Here is a 22,482-nt window from a genome sequence, read left to right as displayed (position 1 = left end):
CCACAACAGTGTAAGAGGGTTCTTTTTTCTCCACATCCTCTCCAACACACGTTGTTAACTGTTGTTAATTTTGGCCATTCTAACTGGTGTAAGGTTGTATCTCAATGTAGTTTTGATTTGAATCTCCCTGAAGGCTAGTGATGATGAACATTTTTTCATGTGTCTGATAGCCATTTGTATGTCTTCACTGGAGAAGTCTCTGTCCATGTCTTCTGCCCATTTTTTGATATGATTATCTGTTTTGTGTGTGTTGAGTTTGAGAAGTTCTTTATAGATCCTGGATATCAGCCTTTTGTCTGTACTGTCATTTGCAAATATCTTCTCCCATTCCGTGGGCTGCCTCTTTGTTTTGTTGACTGTTTCCTTTGCTGTGCAGAAGATTTTGATCTTGTTGAAGTCCTCAAAATTCATTTTCGCTTTTGTTTCCTTTGCCTTTGGAGACCTATCTTGAAAGAAGTTGTTGTGGCTGATATCAAAGAGGTTACTGCCCATGTTCTCCCCTAGGAATCTGATGGATTCCTGCCTCACATTGAGGTCTTTTATCCATTTTGAGTTTATCTTTGTGTATGGTGTAAGAAAATGGTCGAATTTCATTCTTCTATGTATAGCTGTCCAATTCTCCCAGCACCATTTATTGAAGAGACTGTCTTTTTTCCACTGTGTATTTTTTCCTGGTTTGTTGAAATTATTTGACCATAGAATTTTGGGTCCATATCTGGGCTCTCTACCCTGTTCTACTGGTCTATGTGTCTGTTTTTATGCCAGTACCATGCTGTGTTGATCATAGCTTTGTACTAAAGCTTGAAATCAGGCAATGTGATGCCGCCAGTTTTGTTTTTCTTTTTCAACATTTCCTTAGCAATTCCGGGTCTCTTCTGATTCTATACAAATTTTAGGATTGTTTGCTCTAGCTCTTTGAAAAATGCTGGTGGAATTTTGATTGGAATGGCATTGAAAGTGTAGATTGTTCTAGGCAGTATAGACATTTTAACAATGTTTATTCTTCTGATCCACGAGCATGGAATTGTCTTCCATCGTTTTGTGTCTTCTTTGATTTCTTTCATGAGTGTTTTGTAGTTCCTCAAGTAGAGATCCTTTACCTCTTTGGTTAGGTTTATTCCCAGGTATCTTACGGTTCTTGGTGCTATAGTAAATGGAATCGATTCTCTAATTTCCCTTTCTGTATTTTCATTGTTAGTGTATAAGAAAGCAATGGATTTCTGTACATTGACTTTGTATCCTGCCCCACGTTACTGAATTGCTGTATGAGTTCTAGTAGTTTGGGGTGGAGTCTTTTGAGTTTTCCATTTAAAGTATCATGTCATCTGTAAAGAGAGAGAGTTTGACTTCTTTGATAATTTGAATACCTTTTTTTTCTCTTTGTTGTCTGATTGCTGTTGCTAGGACTTCTAATACTATATTGAACAAGAGTGGTGAGAGTGGGCATCCTTGTCGTGTTCCTGATCTCAAAGGGAAAGCTGTCAGCTTTTTCCCATTGAGGATGATATTTGCTGTGGATCATTCATAGATAGATTTGATGAAGTTGAGGAATGTTCCCTCTATCCCTATACTTTGAAGCGTTTTAATCAGGAATGGATGCTGAATTTTGTCAAATTCTTTTTCTGCATTAATTGAGAGGACCTGTGGTTATTCTCTTTTCTCTTATTGATTTGTTCTATCACATTGATTGATTTGCGAATGTTGAACCACCCTTGAAACCGAGGGATGAATCCCACCTGGTCATGGTGGATAATCTTTTTAATGCACTGTTGTGTCCTATTGGCAAGGATCTTGTTGACAATCTTAGCATCCATATTCATCAGGGATATTGGTCTGAAATTCTCCTTTTTGATGGGGTCTTTGCCTGGTTTGGGGATCAGGGTAATGCTGGCTTCATAAAAAGAGTCTGGAAGTTTGCCTTCTGCTTCAATTTTTTGAAACAGCTTCAGAAGAATAGGTGTTATTTCTTCTTTGAATGTTTGGTAGAATTCCCCAGGGAATCCGTCAGGTCCTGGGCTCTTGTTTTTTGATCACTGCTTCAATCTCGTTACTAGATATTGGTCTATTCAGGCTGTCAGTTTCTTCCTGGTTCAATTTTGGAAGTTTATAGTTTTCCAGGAATGTATCCATTTCGTCTAGGTTGCTTAACTTATTGGCATATAACTGTTGATAATAATTTCTTTCTTTCTTCTTTTTTCTTTATTTATTTGAGAGAGAGAGAGAGAACAACAGAGCGAGAGAGAGAGCATGAGAGGAGAGAGGTCAGTGGGAGAAGCAGACTCCCTGCTGAGCAAGGAGCCCCATGTGGGACTCTATCCTGAGACTCCAGGATCATGACCCGAGCTGAAGGCAGTGGTTTAACCAATTGAGCCTGCCAGGCATCCGATAATTTCTGATGATTGTTTCTATTTCCTTGGTGTTAGTTGTGATCTCTCCCTTTTCATTCATAATTTTATTAATTTGGGCCTTCTCTCTTTTCTTTTGAATTAGTTTGGCCAATGGTTTATCGGTCTTACTGATTCTTTAAAAAAAAACAGCTTCTAGTTTCTTCAGTGCATTCTACTATATCTCTAATTTCTATCTCATTGATCTCTGCTCTAATCTTGATTGTTTCCCTTCTTGTGTGTGGAGTTGGCTTAATTTGTTGTTGATTCTTTAGTTCTTTAAGGTGTAGAGACAACTGGTGTATTCTGGATTTTTCAATTTTTTTTTTTTTTTAAAGATTTTATTTATTTGACAGACAGAGATCACAAGTAGGCAGTGAGGCAAGCAGAGAGAGAGGGGGAAGCAGACTCCCTGCTGAGCAGAGAGCCCGACGCAGAGCTCCATCCCAGGACCCTGGGATCATGACCCTAGCTGAAAGCCACCCAGGCGCCCGGAACCAAGCATTCATTTGTTATTTATTTATTTATTTATTTATTTATTTATTTGACAGAGAGAGATCACAAGTAGGCAGAGAGGCAGGCAGAGAGAGAGAGGAGGAAACAGGCTCCCTGCTGAGCAGAGAGCCCGATGCGGGACTCGATCCCAGGACCCCGAGATCATGACCTGAGCCGAAGGCAGCGGCTTAACCCACTGAGCCACCCAGGCGCCCGGAACCAAGCATTCTTAAGCAAGGTGGTCTTTAGCTTCCAGGTGTTTGAATTCCTTCCAAACTTTTCCTTGTGGTTGAGCTCCAGTTTCAAAGCATTGTGATCTGAGAATATGCAGGGAATAATCTCCATCTTTTGGTATCGGTTGAGCCCTGATTTATGATCCAGTATGTGGTCTATTCTGGAGAAGGTTCATGTGCACTCAAGAAGAATGAGTATTCTGTTGTTTTAGGGTGGAATGTTTGTATATATCTATGAGGTCCCACTGGTCCAATGTGTCATTCAATGCTCTTGTTTCATTATTGATTTTCTACTTGGATGATCTATTACTGAGAGTGGCATGTTAAGTTCTCCTCTTATTAATGTTTTCATATCAATATGACTCTTTATCTTGGTTAATAGTTTTCTTATGTAATTGGCTGCTCCCATATTGGGGGCATAAATATTTACAATTGTTAGATCTTCTCGTTGAATAGTCCCTTTAATAATTATGTAGTGCCTGGGGCACCTGGGTGGCTCAGTGGGTTAAAGCCTCTGCTTTTGGCTCGGGTCATGATCCCAGGGCCCTGGGATCAAGTCCCGTGTCGGGCTCTCTGCTCCGCAGAGAGCCTGCTTCCTCTGCTCTCTCTCTCTGCCTGCCTCTCTGCCTATTTGTGATTTTTCTCTCTCTGTCAAATAAATAAAATCTTAAAAAAAAAAAAAAAAGAAAAAAGAATTATGTAGTGCCCTTCTGTATCTTTGACTACAGTCTTTAGTTTATAATCTAATTTATCTGATATGAGAATCGCTACCCCAGCCTTCTTTTGAGGCCCATTGGCATGAAAGATGCTTCTCAATCCCTTCACTTTCAGTCTGGATGTATCCTTAGGTTCCAAATGGGTCTCTCCTGTCATTTTATCCAATCTGCAACCCTGAGTTGTTTTATGGGTGCATTTAGGCCATTCACGATGAGTATGGTTATTGAGAGATATGTTTTTATTGACATCATGTTACCTGTGAAGTCTTTCTTTCTGTAGATTGTCTCCATAAATTTCTGTTCAATGATATTCTTAGGTTTTTTCTTCTTTTATAGAACCCCTCCTTTATATTTCCTGCATTGTCGGCTTGGTGGTCACATACTCTTTTAAACCTTGCCAGTCTTGGAAGCTCTTTATCTCTCCATCCATTTTGAATGTCAGTTTTGCTGGATAAAGTATTTTTGGCTGCATGTTCTTCTCATTTAGTGCCCTGAATGCATCTTGCGAGCCTTTTCTGGCTTGCCAGGTTCCTGGGGACAGGTCTGACATTATTCTGATGGGCTTTCCTCTGTTCGTAAGCAATTTCTTCACCCTAGCTGCTTTCAGGAGTCCTGTCTACAATTATGATTCATCATTTTCACAGTCAGGTGTCTCAAGGTCTTTCTAGATTTTATGATCTTGGGATCTTGGGGGGAGACCTTTCTTCTAGTACACGAATGCTGGTTGCATTCGTGAGATTGAGAAAATTTTCATGGAGAATTTATTCAACTATATCTTATAGTGTTCTTTCTTTCTCCTCCCCCTCAAGGATTCCAATAATTCTGACGTTGGAACGTTTCATGGCGTCATTTATTTCCCTAATTCTGTTTTCATGGCTTCTAAGCTCTTTGTTCCAGGCTTCCTCCTGATCCTTTTTCTCTATCTGTTTGTCCTCCAGATCACTAATTCTATCTTCTGCCTCAGTTACCCTAGCTTTTAGAGAATTTAGATTGGATTGGAACTCATTGAGAACATTGTTAACATCATCCCTGGTGGCTTTTACTTCTGCCCTAATCAATTCTATTTTGTCATCAAAGACTTTCTCCAACCTAGCTATTGCCTGGATAATTGTTAGCCTGAATTCCCTTTCTGACATACTGTCTATGTCCATATTCAATAGCTCTCATGGAGAGGGCCCAGTCTCTGAATTTTTATTTTGTTGGGTATTCCTCCTCCTAGTCATTTTGGTGAGAGATGGCTGAACAGATGTGTAGCTCAATGTATCAACCATCGTGCAGGCAAGGTGCACCCTGGAACGCTTCTGCCTGCTGGCGTCTTCTGCCCCCATAGAGATCCAGAAGTGTATAATTCTAGTCTCAGGCTGATTTCATGGGTGATCAGAGTTCTTTGGTAGGTAATCAGCTCAGTTTAGGGGAGAGGTGGAAACGGCGCCTCCTCCTACTTCTCCGCCATTTTGTTTCTCAGCCAGAGCTTTTTAAAAATTAATTCACTTAAAATAATAACCAGTTACATGTTATCATAACTAACATTTTTTTAAATGAAAAGGCTTTTCTAAAAAATAAGAAGAATGGCATAGTTTTATATTTTTGAAAATCTCTGAGTTAAAAGTTCAGCTGATTCTCCTATTTGCTTCTGCATTCAGTTTCCTAAGTTATATTGTTTTGGTTGAAGCATGTGAAAAAAAATTCAGCTTCACATGGTGTTTAATTGGAAGAAGGAAAGAGGAATACTATAATAGCCTTTTGAAGTAATTGTGGTTCTTTCTTTGATATTGTATCCAAACCTAAGTTAGTAGTGATTCACAGTATGGAGTCTGAAACCATATTCATGCACTTTTTTATACTCTATTACATAAATTATATTGGAATATCTTGACATTTTGAATGGCTCTTTTATTTTGCATGATCTGGTGAAATTGTGCATTGATTATTTGGGAAATAGTGGTTCATGGACTTATGTGGGTCTTTAAAATACTAACATTTCAATATGTAATATAAAAAAATTATATCCATTAATGCCACTATAGATTTCATCATGAAAGTCCTCGAGTATTATGAGACTGTCAAGATCATGGTGGTACACATGTTTAATGAGTCCTCATTTTTACTTGAAGGTTTGAATTTTACCATTCTTAGCAAATACTGTCAGTTATTTTCCTTGAAGCGACTGGTTCACTCGTTTCATTTTTGAGAAAATACCTGCCAAGTACCAAGTTTAAATCATGATAGTTTGTCTCTCTCTTTTTTTTTTTTAAGATAAAGATAATGTTCTTTGAGAGAAGTGGCTAGTTGAGCTTACAACTGCAAAAAAAAAAAAAAAAGGCACAGCCATGTCTTGGTTTGCAGCAGAAATGATTTATGCATACTTTCTGTTTTGTCCAATAGAATATTCAAAAGACATGTACTCAACAGTTAAAATTCAATTAAAAAATTAATAATTTTTGTAACTTTAGGACATTCTTAAGTAAAACAGGTTTTTTCTTTCTTTTTTTTTTTCTTAAACTGCAAGTGCTTGGTAGTAACTCATAGAGTGATTGCTAGCACAGTTGGGTGCTCCTGTCCTGCTTTCGAGTGAAACCAGCAGTTTCCATTTTTCTCTTGCACCATCAGTGCAGGTGTCAGCAAGGTGAAAAAGGCAAATATTGTCTTAATATTTTATGAAAATAGATTTGGCCTGGGGGTGCCCTGAAAGGATTTTAGAGACCTTCAGGGGTTTGCAGACCACACTTTGTGAGTTGCCACGTTGAGCTTTTGGACTTTTATCAAAGACCTCTTCAGTCTGAAGTGGGATGACTGTCAGTCAAAAATGTGAATGGGGAGAGTATTGTTATAAAAGAAAGGATGTAGAACCTGATAATCAGAGAGGACCTACCTATTTTCCAGTTTTATTTGTGGGCTGGAGGTGAGGCCGATGGGTATGAGAGATAGGTAGCCTGGCTCTTTTTATGTTTTATTAAACATTTCCCATTGTGTTTCTTCTTCATCTTTTTTTTTTTTTTTAAAGATAAATTGCTTTTTAAAAATATTTTTTATAAATTTGACAAAGAGAAACAGCTAGAGAGGAAACATAAGCAGGGGGAAGTGGGAGAGGGTGAAGCAGGCTTCTCGCTGAGCAGGGAGCTTGATCCCAGGACTCTGGGATCATGACCTGTGCCAAAGGCAGATGCTTAACCACTGAGCCAACCAGGTGCGCCCCCCCTTTTTTAAGATTTAAGAAAAAGATTTATTTATTTTAGAGAGAGCACATGCATATGTACAAGAAGCAGGGCAAGGGATAGGGAGGGCAGAGGGAGAGAATCTTCAAGCAGACTCATCATTGAGCACAGAGCCCGATACAGGGTTTCATTCTATGATCCATGAGATCATGACCTGAGCTGAAACCAGGAGTTGAACCCTCAACTGACTGAGCCATCCAGATGCCCCTAAAGATTTTTTAATCTCTGCAACCAGTGTGGGGCTTGAATTCATAACCCCAAGACCAGAAGTCATACGCTTTACTGACTGAGCCAGCCTGATGCCCCTTCACTTCTAAATTTAGTTGAGACATTCTGGGAGAAGAGAAGAATAGTAGGAGGATTTCAAGGGGATGGTACAACAACTAGGATGGAGTTTTGACATCTACCCTTCAAGAATTACAAATTAGAGATATATAGCAGGGGAATCTCTGTGTTTATTTCCCAACCAGAGACTCAAGAAAACAGTGAAATGGTAATACAGGAAATTTAGAAACTACAGAGAAGTACAAAAGTCACCTATAATTCTACTGCCTGAAGATACCAAAATGTTAACAGTAATCTAGAGGAAAGGTGCTTTTATAGGCCGTGACACAGGGCCTATTTGTCATTGGGGAATTATTCCAATCATTTTGTAGCCATCTGCCTTGGCACTCTCCGTGTTTGTCACGGGGCTGCAGAGTTGACAATTCCAGCAGTGCTTCTCTTCTCATGGAACATGAATCAGGCAGTGCCTTCCAGAATCAGGCAGTGTTGCAGCTCTGCAAGGTGTACACTGTCTGCACAGGAATTGCAGTGTAAATAAATTATGCAAGAGTCATTTTTAGACTTAAAATTTCATGATTTTAAACAGAATTTCCTAATATGGAAGAAACAAATACTTTAATCACTTTAGAGAAAACCTGGTGGGTAGGGATTAATAAAGGAGAGAAAATGTTCTAAGAAGTCATTAGTTTTGGTGATGTTTTTAATTGCCAGGTTTAACCCCACTGCCTGATGATCAGAGCGAGAAGTATAGATCTCCAGGAAATTCAGCCACCATAGAGAAAGAGAAAACCACACCCTTCTTACCATCGTATATCTACCAGAATCAAACCCTAGAGAAAACGCACACTTCCAGCATTTTATTTGATGAACAAAACAACTTTTGTAGAACTACTCATCCAGATTTAGTCTTAACTTCAAAAAGTGGTGCTTCTCTCAATTTGTTTGGTGAGGCACAATATCAAGAAACACTTCTGAAAAAAAGTGATTTGAAGGAAGAAAACCATAACCATTCTTTAGGTAAGTTACTTATATTTTTCTCTTCTGTACCTAATTAGGAGTGTTTCCAAGCTGTGCTAAGATAAGAAAAGTCCTTTCTGCATTTTTTCTTGTCCTCTGTGGCTTTTATTATGAGCCCCTACATATTGCACAGCCACTGAGCCTGGATTGGATATAGAACTGGACATAGAGTTTGTGACTTTCCAAGAAAAATTGCAGTACTCATGCTGACTTTAGACCTCCCTGTCACATGGGGTCTTCAAAAAGGGAGGCAATGAGTTCCTTGTATACCATTTCTCTTTGAGAGCTTAGAAATAGGGTTTTTTTTTTTTTTAATATTTTATTTGTTTATTTGACAGAGACACAGTAAGAGAGGGAACACAGCAGAGGGAATGGGAGAGGGAGAAGCAGGCTCCACACAGAGCAGGGAGCCCAATGCGGAGCTTGATCCCAGGACCCTGGGATCTTGACCTGAGCTGAAGGCAGATGCTTAATGACTGAGCCACCCAGGCACTCGAAGAGCTTAGAAATAGCTTGAGGTTGATTTAAAACATACATGGTGGTTGTGGTGGGGAAGCATGACAGAAGATGGAAAATGTGAGAAATAGGTTGGTGATGGCAGTTATTTTTCAGAAAAGAAATCTCCTGCAACCCCAAACATTCCATTTGTCCTCAGTGCATCTCTTTATTCCCAGTATCTAGCACATTTCTGCCAGAGAACCAGCAGTGTCTGATGGTCTAAACTTATGGAGCTCTCATGGCATTTTCTTCTGGTCTTTTTTTCCTAACTCCTATTTCTGTGCCCCACTCCTCCCTCCACTTTTTTTTTTTTTTTAAACATTTTGTAACCATAGAATATTGTATAATTGTGTTCCTTGCCCTCTCAACATGGAAAATGCTTATGGTACATTCCATAATCTCCATAACCATAATTTTAATGGTCTCATCATTATGCTAGTCATCAAATAATATATCAGTATTTAATGTTCTTTGAAGTAGGGCTGACTTGTTTCCAATATTTTAAATTTAAATTTAATTCTCAATTTTAATGGCGTTTTCATGAATATGTTCTTTGGGGTAAGTTATAAAAAATACAGATAATACTACTTAGGGTTAGGCACTTTTGTGCACAATATTTTATTTCTAATTTAGAATAATTCCTTTGTATGGAAAGGTCTAATGCCTTTAAACATTTTTTTAAACATTATACTCTCTTAACCTTTTATTTTGGGAAATTTCAAACATCCAGAAAACTTGAAAGTCCACTGCAGTGATTAGCAGTAGATCTCAATTCAGCAGTTAATTTTTGCCATGTTTACTTTGTCTTTATATATTTGTATGTGTTATATATATTTATACCTATATCTATATCTCTGTCTATATTTATGTATAATTTGTTCAGTCATTTCATTGCAAGTAATATGCAGATATTATGTTACATCATTTTAAAAATTTCAGCATACATCAAGTGAAAAATTAGGACATTCTTCTGTATAATCCCAGTAATATTCTGTAATATTCAAATCCATTTTAGAATTCCTGCTATTGTCCCAAAAATGTCCTTTGAAGTTTTAAAATTTGATTTAATTTAATTTGATTTAATTAAATTATTTGACAGAGAGAGACACAGTAAAAGAGGGAATACAAGCAAGGGGAGTGGGAGAGGGAGAAGCAGGCTTCCCACTGAACAGGGAGCCTGATGTGGGGTTCAGTCCCAGGACCCTGGGATCATGACATGAGCCAAAGGCAGATGCTTAATGACTGAGCCACCCAGGTTTCCCCCCCATTTTTTTTTTTTTAAAACAGGATCCAGTCAAGTTCATCTATTATATTTTGTTGTTATAGCTCTTTAGTAATTTTTAATTTAGAAAAGCCCACACTTGGGGTGCCTGGGTGGCTCAGTGGGTTGAAACCTCTGCTTTCGGCTCGGGTCATGGTCCTAGGGTCCTGGGCTTGAGCCCTGCATCGGGCTCTCTGCTTGGCGGGGAGCCTGCTTCCTCCTCTCTCTCTGCCTCTCTGCCTACTTGTGATTTCTGTCTGTCAAGTAAATAAATAAAATCTTTAAAAGAAAAAAAAAGAAAAGCCTACACTTTTTTTCATAACATTAACCTTTTGAAGAATGTAACTTATTCAATTAGGATTTTGTAGTTTATGTCTGTGATAGTAAAGAAATCCTTGAGAGCTCTAAAATCTTTAGCATATGTTACTTTTTTTTTTTTTTTTAAGGTTTATTTATCTCAGCATGCGTTCAAAGGGTGGGTGGAAGGGGCAGAAGGGGGAGAGAAGCAGATTCCCTGCTGAGCACAGAACCCATTGCAGGGCTCCATCTCACAACTCTAAGACCATGACATGAGCTGAAGTTAAGAGTTGGATGCCCTACTGGCTGAGCCACCCAGGTACCCCTAGCATATGTTACTTTTGATAAATATTTTTTTAGCATAGTAACTTGTAAAATTATCAAGTTTTAGGACTTTATTTTTTGCAACTAAATTTTCCTAATTTTTATCCTAGGAGAAGGTGTTTTACCATGTTGGGAAAAGGTGACTGAACCGATTGAGGAAGAGAATGATGTGAATGTAAAAAAAATTGGTGATTCTTCAGAAGTGGCTAATACTGAAGAAAGGTATCCTCCATGTTGAAAGGAATAAGAAGAATGACAGTTTAATTTAATAGTCAGCTATTAAGATAGAGCACTTTCTCTTTTCTTTGAAAGATGCATGGTTTTCTTGTTTTTGCTTGAATATGCTTTTAAGTATGATGTCAAAGATAAAACTTATCACATATTTTCACTGATAGTGCTTAGGGAAATATATCAGTTCAAGTAGATTTGACATAGTTTTGGAAAAACTGAGCAAAGTTTTTTCACCAAAGAGAAAAAAATCTGGATAAAATTAAACTTCTCTCAAATAGTTAAATAAATCCCATTTTGGCAAAGAGAAACAAATTAATATTGAGTCTCACATTTGGTGTTACCTCTAAACTATAATTGGGTAAGTCTGGTAACAGAATTTAAAAATTTATGACAAAGATAAAATATCAATATTGAAGTTTATTATTTTCTTAAATATTTGAAATATTTTAGTGTATGTTATGGAAAGGAAAATTACGTCTGATTATTGCTTTATCTACATTGTCAATGCTCTTTATCTTAAAGATATATATTTGAAATTTTTAAAATGTATTTTAAAGTGATGCAGTGAATATGATATTTCAAAAGTTAATCTACAGGCAATAGATGGGTATAGAAGGGTTTTTTCAAGTCATGTGGAGTGTTGCCTTCTCTGTATTTCAGGAGATGGGGTGGGATTATAGCTTTCATTGGATTTTCAAAGGGGATCGGTGACTTTGAGAAAGGTTAGTTCTTAGTGTAGTCAGGGGTATCTGTGTCAGGCACACTAAGTGTCAAATACCACATCTTAATTTGCATGTTAAATAATTATTTTTATGATTAGACCTATTAAAGCTGCTATCAGAGAAAGGAAACAGACATTTGAAGACTACTTAGAAGAACAAATTCGGCTGGAAGAACAAGAACTGAAACGAAGGCAACTAAGGGTAGGCATTGCCACTATTTTGATTAAGTTCATTAAGGCTTTAGAGATTTGTTTGTAATTTTTTTTTAAAATAACTTTGAGATAACTTGGATATACCAGAATTAATTCAAATATTGTTCTCTATTTAAGGAAGCCGAAGGATCGTTCCTAATCAAAGCAAAACCAAAACAACCATTCTTGAAACGAGGAGAAGGTTTAGCTAGATTTACTAATGCTAAATCTAAGTCTCAGAAAGGAAGAGAAAATAAACTAGTGACTAATCAGAGCACTCCAGAGGACCAACCTGTGTTTAAAATGGATAGACAACAATTCCAGCGGAAAACTGCTCTTATAAATAAAGAACTGTGTACAGAGAACCCGCTTGTTAAAAAGAACAATAAAGGTAGAGCCAAGAGTGATTTCGTCACAGTTAGCCAGAAGCCTAAAGTGCTTAAGAGTAGTAACAGGAAAAGTCTTCCTCCAACAGGATTGAAAATACCTGGAGGGAAGAAATATGATGGGCAATTTAGAGATCAGATCAAATTAGAAAAAAAAGTTGAGTCTAATAATAGAGAAAATGTACCTGAGTGTGCAAAACTTTGTGATACTGGTTGCAAAGTCTGGAATAAGACACAAGGTAAAGACAAACTTCCTTTTTCAGCAGGACTGGTCAGCTACATGTGTTCGAATAGCCCAAAACACGAGACCTTGGAAAAGTCAGAATCTTCTCTTGACATTTCTCTTCAGAAAAAATTAGAGAATTGGGAACGAGAAAAGGAAAAGGAAAATTTAGAGTTAGATGAATTTTTGTTTTTGGAACAAGCTGCTGATGAAATATCATTTTCCAGTAATTCCTCATTTGTACTGAAGATCTTAGAGAGAGACCAGCAGATCTGCAAAGGCCACCGGCTGTCTTCCACCCCTGTCAAAGCTGTGCAGCCGCAGATGGTGACACTGGATCCTGTTACTCAATGTAACCACAATGAGGCTTCAGGCTGTACTGAACCTGAACATGAGGGTGAGTGTGAGGTCACACCCAACCAATCTGATTCAGTCTCCTCACCTGAAGGGTGTAGGGAACAGTCATGTAAAGTCAGTAGGAAAGCACTCCAAATGAGCACTTCTGAAAATCAGACTCAGTGGAATGTAAGTGATGATGAAGGTGTCACCAACAGTGACAGTAGCACTGACTCTGAGGAGCAACTTGATGTTACTATAAAACCATCAACTGAGGATAAAGAGAGAGGTTTCAGCAGCAGAGAAGACAGTCCACAAGTTTGTGATGGTAAGGACCCTTTTAGGGACACTGGGATTCAAGAAGAAGATAAAAGGAGAGATGTTGATTTAGATCTGTCTGATAAGGATTATAGTAGTGATGAGTCTGTCACTATAGAAATCTTGAAAAACAAAGTTTCTGAGTCCTCAAGAAGACCCTCATCCATAAGTATGAGTAAAATTGACTTTGACGATGAAAGAACTTGGACAGACCTTGAAGAGAATTCATTTAAGCATGATGCTTTTCTGGGGAATGACTCTATTTATGGGACTCCTCAAACAGCCTGCCCTAAGAGTGAAATATGTGTGTCGGACAAAACAATAAAGAGGAAAGTTGCACCGGTCAAGAAGGGAAAGGACTTGAGCAAACCCAGTAGGAGCATAAGCCCTCCTCCTACATCGGATCTCATGATGAAATTCTTCCCTGCTTTGAAACCAAAACCAAAATCAGATTCACACTTGGGAAATGAACCCAAGTTAAACCCAAGTCAAGACCAACCACTTGGTAAGTCAGCATTATAAAATGTATCAGAATGTTCTAAGTTTCACTTTTACCTTATTAGTCTGCTATTGGAATGCTTAAAATCCTTTCCTTTCTAGTTGCTCAGTATAAGTCTAATTAGGAAATTTGTTAAAATTTTATTTATTTTGTGGGCCTAAATAATAACCACTAGTATAAGACTCAGATGGATTGTGATTTCAGATTTTTTAAGTTTAAGCCTATGCCCTATTCTCAAGGCTTTAAAATTAATTTGTTGTAAAGTGAGATAACACTTTTGTAGCCAAAGAGTACCCAGTTTATGGTTTGTGTTGCTGTAAGATGAACCTTTGTGCTCTTTTAAAAATGATTATGTTTTTACTTAGTTTTTTTACTACCTCATGCACTACCTTGCTAAATAGGACCAAGAAGAAATACAGTAAAATTGAAGTTTCCTTTCTTTCCTGGACCTGCCCTCCTAGTTCCCTTTCCTAGTTTTGTAGGTTCCTAGAGGAACCATTTCCTTTGTGTATTCTAAAAAGATTCTGTGTGTGTGAAAGCATATGGGTGAGTGGGTATATAACCTTTCTACACAAATGACTTTTTTTTTATATATACAATTTTTCAACTTTTTTTTTTTTTTTTTTAGAGATTTTAGGAGAGAGAGTGCACATGATCGTGTAGAAGGGGGGAAAGAAGGAGAAGGGACAGAGGGAGAGGGAGAAGCAGATTCCCCATTGAGGACAGAGCCCTCTGCCCATGCTCAAGGACCTCAGGACCCTGAGATCATGATTTGAGCCAAAGGCAGATGCTTAATCAACTGAGCCACCCAGACGCCTTCACCTGATTTATAATAAATTTTGAAGATTGTTCTTTTCCACATATATATCTGCTTATTGCATTTAATGGCTTTGTAGTACTCTGTTAATGTGATGGGCTTTTAAAATTATTGAAATAGTGAAATATTGAAAAACTCCTTTCTATTATATTATAAATTCTGAATGACTAGCAAAGCGTAGGTGCTTTAAAATATAAATTATAACTTAAACTATTTAAAAAGTACTCTGATTTTAAAAGTAGTACTTTTTGCAGAAAGTTTGGAAGCTTAAAAAATATAGAATGAAAAATGTTTATAACTAAACTATCCAAAGGTAGGTGTGGTGTCATTTTGGGGTATTTCCTTCCGGTCATTTTTCCTATGTATTTTTAATATGGTACAGTTATTTGTACTTTTAAGTTACCTTATTTTTTTTGACCAAGTGTATAATACATATTGGCTATATTTTTAAAACTCTGTGTATTTTTAAAAAATATTTATTTATTTATTTGAGAGAGAGAGCACACCAGTTGAGCACTCCCTGTTGAGCAGGGAGCCCCATGCGGGGCTTAATCCCAGGACCCTGGGATCATAACCTAAGCCAGAGGCAGATGCTTACAATTGAGCCACCCAGGTGCCCTTTTTCATGTATTTTAAAAATGGTTGCAGAACACTGTATGAATGCAACATTGTTTTATTCAATAATTTCCTTATTCCTTATTGTTGAATACTTAAATTATTTTTCACTATTAGAAATAACACTGTAATGTATATTTTTGTGCAAAAATCAGTTTTTCAAAGGGGTAATAGAAGGACAGAAGCATTGACTATTTTACTCTTTTAAATAGCAAATTTGGTATGGAAAAATTCTTAATTTATATTTCTGTGCATAGTGGAGGTAAACTTTGATTTTGGTGTTGATTAATGTTTTAGATGTCTTGTGAATCACTTATTAATGTTCTTAAGCTATTTGTATATGTGCATATATTTATTAATTTTTAAAAGATTTATTTATTTTTAAAGATTTATTTATTTTAGAGAGAGAACACATGCAAGCATGTGTAAATGGGGGGAGGGGCAAAGGAAGAGGGAGACTTCTTGAACAGACTCCTTGCTGAGCGGGGGAGCCTGATGTAGGGCTTGATCCTAGGACCATGAGATCATGACATTAGCAGAAACCAAGAGTTAGACACTCAACCAACTGAGCCACCCAGGTGTCCGTATTTAATTATTTGAGAGAGGGAGCATTTGAGCAGGGGGTGCGGCCTGGAGAGGGGAGAGGGAAAGAAGGGAACTCCCCACTGAGCATGGAGCCCAACACATGGGCTCTCATGAACCCAAGGTCATGACCTGATCCAAAACTGAGAGTCAGTCATTTAACTGGCTCTATAAAGAGTCCTAAATGTACATATTTAAAATTGAAGTATAATTGATGTACAACATCCTGTTAGTTTCAGGTGTACATTATAGTGATTTAATATTTTTATACATTATAAAATGATCCCATGATAAGTTTAGTTACCATCTGTTACCCTACAAATGTCTTTCAATAGTGACTGTTAACAAAAAATATATGTATTGGGGCGCCTGGGTGGCTCAGTGGATTAAGCCTCTGCCTTCGGCTCAGGTCATGATCTCAGGGTCCTGGAATTGAGCCCCACATGGGGCTCTCTGCTCAGCAGGGAGCCTGCTTCCCCCTCTCTCTCTGCCTGCCTCTCTGCCTACTTGTGATCTCTCTCTATCAAATAAATAAATAAAAATCTTAAAAAAATATATATATATATATTAGATGTTAAAAACATTATTTGAATTTCTTTTTATATGTAATGTTAATTCATTGTCCGATTGATACTCTTGAGGTTGAATAATGTTTTTCTTAAATTTAGATTGGTTTCATCTGGATAGTTAGGCCAATATAATTTTTGTTGTTGTTATTAGAAGCATTGTTTCTTATGCATTTTAATAGTACCAATGTTGACAGTATTTTTGCCTCTTAAAGCTAACTATTGTTCTTGCTGCTGAAGGCCTTTTGTGAAATTCAATATATATGGCCTATGTTATAGGTGACAGTGTTCGATCTCAAGTTTTGAGAGAGAAAGTTATTGAATTGGAAACAGAAATAGAAAAATTTAAAGCTGAGAACACATCTTTAGCTAAACTTCGCATTGAACGGGAAAGTGCCTTGGAAAAACTTAGGTAAGTTTGCATCTATAAGTTGGGAAAAAATATAATGATTGAGTTTTCAAGATGATATGTAAAGTATTTGAAATAATTTTTGCCAATCCAACAAAATAAAATAAAAAAGTGAAATATTTTTCTTTGAAATCTTAACTGCATAAAAATTTTTTAATTAAAATGACCCATTGTAGTCAGAAATGTGTTAAAAGGGGAATTCTTTTAGTTGAGGACATTACAAATTGAATTTTGAAAAGGATTTAAAAAAAAATATTTATTTATTTGATAGAGAGAGATCATAAGTAGGCAAATAGGCAGGCAGAGAGAAAGGGGGAAGCAGGCTCCCTGCTGAGCAGAGACTCAGCCCTGATGCAGGGCTCGAACCAAGGACCCTGAGATCATGACCTGAGGTGAAGGCAGAGGATTTAACCCACTGAGCCACCCAGGCGCACCTTGAAAAGCATTTTGAAGCTGTTAATTCAAGTGCTACCTTGGCCATTGCATAAGTTTTCTAGGGCTACTGTAACAACGTATAGTTGATTCTGAACAATGTGGAGGTTAGGGGCTCCATCCCCCTGTACAGCCAAAAAGCCACATAAAATTTTTGACTCCCTAAAAACTTTGCTACTAATAACATACTGCTGCCTGGAAGTCTTAACGATAGTGTACAGTTGATTAACACATGGTTTGTTACATGTGTTATATACATATACTTGTAATAAAGTAAGGTAAAGAAAATGTTAATAAACTTGTAAGGAATAGAAAATACACTTACAGTACTGTACTGTAAAAATTTGTATGTAAATGGATCCATGTAGTTCAAACCCATGTCGTTCAAGGATCAACTGTCTACACAAACTAAGTGGCTTAAAACAACAGGAATTTACTCTGTCAGTCCTTGGGTTTACTTGGTTTATCGTTGGACATTTGGGTTGTTTCTACCTTTTGATTATCGTGAATAATGCTATTAACGTTGGTGAGTAAATACCTGTTCAGGTTGTTAGTTCTTTTGGGTATATACCCAGGGATGGAATTGCTGGGTCATATGGTAATTTTATACTTAATTTTTTTGAGGAACCATGATACTGAGTGGTTACACCAGTTTACATCACATTAACTGATTTGATATATTGAGCCAGCCTTCACTTCCAGGGATGAATCCCACTAGGTCATGGTGTAAATCCTTTTAAAGTGCTGTTGGATTTGGTTTGCTAGTATTTATTGAGGATTTTTATATATGTTTGCATCAGGGATTGTCCCATAGTTTTCTTGTGGTGTCATTGTCTGGCTTTGGTGTCCAAGTGACTGCCCTCATGAAATGCGTTTGAAAGTATTTCTTCCCTTTTTTGGAAGAGTTTAGGCAGAATGGGTATTAATTATTTTTTGAATATTTGCTGGAATTTACTTGTGAAGCTATCTGGTCCTGAACTATTCTTTCTTGGGAGGTTTTTGATTACTGATTCAATTTCCTCATTATTGTTCTGTTCAGACTTTCTGGTTCTTCTTGATTCAGTTTTGGTAGGTTGTGTATTTCTAGGAATTTATCTGTTTCTTCTAGATTATCCAGTTTGGGGAATATTATTGCTCACAATATGATCTTTTTTATTTCTGGTGGCATCTATAGTAAAGTGTCCTCTTTATGATTTTATTTGAGTTTTTTTCTCTTTCTTAGGTCTAGTAGGGGTTTGTTGATTTTGTGTTTTTTCCTTCTGAGACTTCCACAATGAATGTATTGGATCTCATGGGCTTTCTTCATTCTTGTTCATTCTTTTTCTTTTTTTTCCCTCTAACTGATCTCAAATTACGTGTCTTTGAGTCAGATTCTTTCTTCTGCTTGACTAAGTCTGTTGTTGAAGCTCTCTATTGTATTTTTTTCACTTTATTGATTGTATTCTTCAGCTCCAGAATTTCTGGTTTTTTAAGTTTTATTTATTTATTTTTAAGTAATCTCTACACCCCACATGGTGCTCACACTCATGAAACCTGAGATCAAGAGTCACATGCTCCCCTGACTGAGCCAGCCAGGTGCCCCCTCTTTTTAAAGTTTATTTATTTATTTAGTTTTTAATAACTGTGGTTTTTAAAAAAATGATTTCTATCTCTTTGTTGAGCATCTTGTTTTCTTTCGTGTATTGCTGATTTTGTTGAGTTATCTGTGTTCTCTTATAGTTTGCTGAGCTGCTTTAAAATAGTTATTTTGAATTCTTTGTCAGGCAATTCTTAGATCTGCATTTCTTTGGGATTGATTGCTGAAACTTTATTAGTTTCCTTTGGTGGTGTCACATTTGCCTGATTCTACGGTAGCCTTGTGTTGACATTTTTGCATTTGAAAGGGCAGAAAACTCTTTCTTTAAAGACCAGTTTTGGCAGGTAAAGACCTATTCCAACTGGATCCCTGGACTGGTGGCCAGATTCTAGGATCACAGTTGAATGGGATTGTAGTGTGGCTCTTGCTGGGTCCATACTGGAGTCCATAATTGGTGGGTCTCTCTTTCTCTCTCTTTTTTTTTCTTCAAGATTTAATTTGTTTATTTGAGAGAATGAGAGAGAGAGCACAAGACAGGGGAGGGTAGGAAGGAGAAGCAGACTCCCTACTGAGCAGGGAGCTCCACGTGGAACTCAATTCTGGGATTCCAGGATCATGACCTGAGTCGCTTAACCAACTGAGCCACCCAGGCATATTGGTGGGTCTCTTAACAGGGGCATGGTAGATGTAGTTCCTGCTAGATCCCCAGTTGGGCAGGATTGCTTGTAGGACTACAGTCCAGCAGTGCTGAAGCTAGTCATGGGGCTGCTTCCAGGTCTGCTGTTAGTGTGCAGACAGTGGGTCTGTTACCAGGGATGAGAATGGGTGTGACTCCTGCCAGGTTTTTGAGCATCCTCCTGCTGGGCCCCTGGGTGAGCAGGACTGCCTCCAGTACCACGATACAGCCAGGCTAGAGCCATGTTACAGAACTGTTTCACATTTTATAGTCTTGACTGAGGTCTGTGGGCCTGTTACTAGGGAAACAGATGGGTTTGGCAGATGGGCTTGGGGTTTCTCAACCTCTTATCTGGATGGTAGAGCTCCCACAAAGGTACTTTTATCTGTGTATGGTTGTCAGCTTGTTTTTTGTGTAAAGAGATGTGAGCTGGGACCTCCTGTTCTACCATCTTGATATGTCCCTTTCCCTATGCTCTTAATAGAACATCAAAATACACCTGGGTTATGATAGTTCCTCTGATCAGTATTCTCCTAAGCTAAGACACCAAGTCCTCACACTGGTCTATTAGACCCTAATTCATTTGGCTCTCTGTTTTATTTTTTGATACCTTTTCCTACTTTTCTGTTTCAACTTTGTTTTATCCACCCTGGCCTCCTGTAATCTTTGACCACATCAGGCATATTCCTACCTCAGGGCTTTTGCATGTGATGTTCCCTCTTTCTGAACTGTTTTGTTCAGATATCCTTATGGCTGTTTTACGTAAAATATTATCTCAGCAAGATGACCTCATCCATAATTTCAATCTCCTTGATACTTCCTACCCTTATTCTTTGCATTATTTTTCTTCTTCTAATATGCCATATATTTTATTTATCTTGTTATTGTCTGCCTCTTCCATTAGAATGAAAAGCTCCATGGGACTAAGGGTATTTATTTTTTCACTGGTTTCTCCAGTACCCGGGATAGTGCTTGATTCATAGTAGGTGCTCACTGAATATTTGTTGGAGGAATGCCTTATGGAGTTAACTGACAGTTATTTCAGTACTATGGATTGAAGATGGATTCACGAAGACCAGCAGCTCCTGCATTCCAGGCTGTCACTGATGTTCCATTTCATATGACATGTGGATTACTCCATTGAGATGGTCCCTTTAAATGATAACATGGTTTGGTCATTTTAGGAAAGAAATTACTGACTTTGAACAACAGAAAGCAAAAGAATTGGCTCGAATAGAAGAGTTTAAAAAGGAGGAAATGAGGAAGCTACAAAAGGAACGCAAAGTTTTTGAAAAGTATACTACAGTTGCAAGAACTTTTCCAGATAAAAAAGAACGTGAAGAAATACAGGTATGCCAGTTCTTTATGTTAGACTTACGTGATATGTTTGTTCCAGTGCTGTGGGGCACAGAGTAGGAGGGCTGTCCCTTGGCTCTCCTCCCTCGGGCCCTGGAATATCAGAGTTTGTAGGAATATCAGAGTGATGTGTCAAAGAGAAATGGGGTGTCAGTTTTTTAAAACATTAAAAAAAAAAAGATTTATTTATTTATTTGAGAGCAGGGAGAGGGGCAGAGGGATAGGAAGCAATTCCTTAAGCAGACTCCCTGCTGAGTGTGGAGCCCAACGTGGGGCTTGATTTCAGGATCCTGAGAACGTGATCTGATCTGAAATCCAGAGTCAGATGCTTAACTAGCTGAGCCACCCAGAGGCCCCTGGGTATCAATTTATTAATCATCCATTGACTCAGTAAGTTATCAGTCTGAGACGGCATGAGGAACATTTTTTGTAATCTGACTTTTAAAGAACAAGGTATATCAGTTCTTTTCTTAGTAGAGGCTTCCAAAAAAAAAAAAACAAAACCAAAACAAAACAGACTACAGTAATTCCATGGATGAATTAAGAAACCAAGAGTTGGAAATTCACCAGCATCATGTTGTGTTGATCTGATTGGCACCCCTTACACCAAATACTGTTACTTCCAGTCATTTATACAAATTTAAGGCCCCTATACTATCTGGGTGTTTAATTTTAAAACTTATCAACTGATAGACCAAGTAATCAGTCCTCTTCATTTCAAAGTTAGAATGGACATAATCAGAGGAATGTAGTAGCTAAAAATAACTACTGCAGGGGCACCTGGGTGGCTCAGTCATTTAAGCATCCGGACTCTTGGTTTTGGCTCAGGTCCTGAGATTGAGCTCCACATCAGGTTCCATACTTTGCATGGAGTACATTCTAGTTTCTCTCTTCATTTCCCTGTCCCTCCCCCCCTGTTCTCTTTCACTCTCTCTCTAAAATGAAAGTAAATAAATCTTTAAAATAAATAAAAATAACTAATTTCTAGCTAAAAGTCAACTTTCTAGAAAAAAAATAGGTGAATATATTTGTGACATTGACGTATGCAGAGATTTCTAAGAGGGCACAAAGGACTAAGTACAAAGAAAACATGGACATACTGAATTTCATTACAAGTAATACTTCAGTGGTGCCTGGGTGGTTCAGTCAGTTAAGCATCTGCCTTCGGCTCATGTCATGATCCTGGAGTCCTGGGATTGAGCCCTCGTCAGGCTTCCCTGTTCAGCAGGGAGTCTGCTTCTCCCTCTGCCCCTTCCCCTTGCTCTGCTTGCTCTTGCTTATTCTCTCTCTCTCAAATAAATAAGTAAAATCGTAAAAAACAAACAAGTAAAACTTCAGTTTACCAAAGAAAAAATTTTAAAAGTCTCTCCATTGCTCATGGTATAAAGTACAAACTCTTCCATATTTTAGATACTAGTATTTTTGGGGTGCCCGGGTGGCTCAGTTGGTTAAGCATCCAGCTGTTGATCTCAGCTCGGGTCTTGATCTCAGGGTTGTGAGTTCAAAGCCCTGCATTGGGCTCCATACTGGGTGTGGAGCCTACTTTAAAAAAAAAAATAAATAAAAGTAAATACTAGAATTTTTTAGTTGCAGTCTCTGCTTTCTCCCCTCTCATGTAGTATACCTTCCTTGAGAAAGCCCATCTGTAAACCCAAACTTAAGTTATAACATGCCATGTCAACTAGGGTCTTTAAATCTATTTATTTATTTTTGTGGGAAGAAACAAGTGCTGTTACGTTTTTGTTTAATGCTCAGTTTATTGAATCTAGTATGTTAGACATTAACAATCTATTTCATAGTTTTGGAAATCATTCCTGAACAC

At 37.7% G+C, this 22,482-nt stretch overlaps 1 protein-coding gene across 4 annotated transcripts in view; it reads left to right on the top strand.

Moving 5' to 3' along the window:
* The window catches only part of CENPJ (centromere protein J), a 61,976-nt gene that overhangs the window by 8,323 nt on the left and 31,171 nt on the right, over window positions 1–22,482 (top strand). For all 4 annotated transcript variants that reach the window (XM_004778224.3, XM_004778225.3, XM_004778229.3 and 1 more), the window contains 6 exons: window positions 8,040–8,345; window positions 10,836–10,947; window positions 11,777–11,879; window positions 12,008–13,637; window positions 16,491–16,623; window positions 20,489–20,654. In XM_004778224.3, coding sequence (XP_004778281.1) covers window positions 8,040–8,345; window positions 10,836–10,947; window positions 11,777–11,879; window positions 12,008–13,637; window positions 16,491–16,623; window positions 20,489–20,654 — 2,450 coding nt within the window. The remainder of the gene's footprint in view (window positions 1–8,039; window positions 8,346–10,835; window positions 10,948–11,776; window positions 11,880–12,007; window positions 13,638–16,490; window positions 16,624–20,488; window positions 20,655–22,482) is intronic.

The sequence above is a fragment of the Mustela putorius genome, unplaced genomic scaffold (assembly GCF_011764305.1).
Source record: "Mustela putorius furo isolate JIRA1106 unplaced genomic scaffold, ASM1176430v1.1 tig00004035_pilon_pilon_pilon, whole genome shotgun sequence".
Taxonomy (NCBI): domain Eukaryota; kingdom Metazoa; phylum Chordata; class Mammalia; order Carnivora; family Mustelidae; genus Mustela; species Mustela putorius.
The sequence above is the reverse complement of the archived record's forward strand: the minus strand, read 5'-3'. Positions and strand labels throughout refer to the sequence as shown.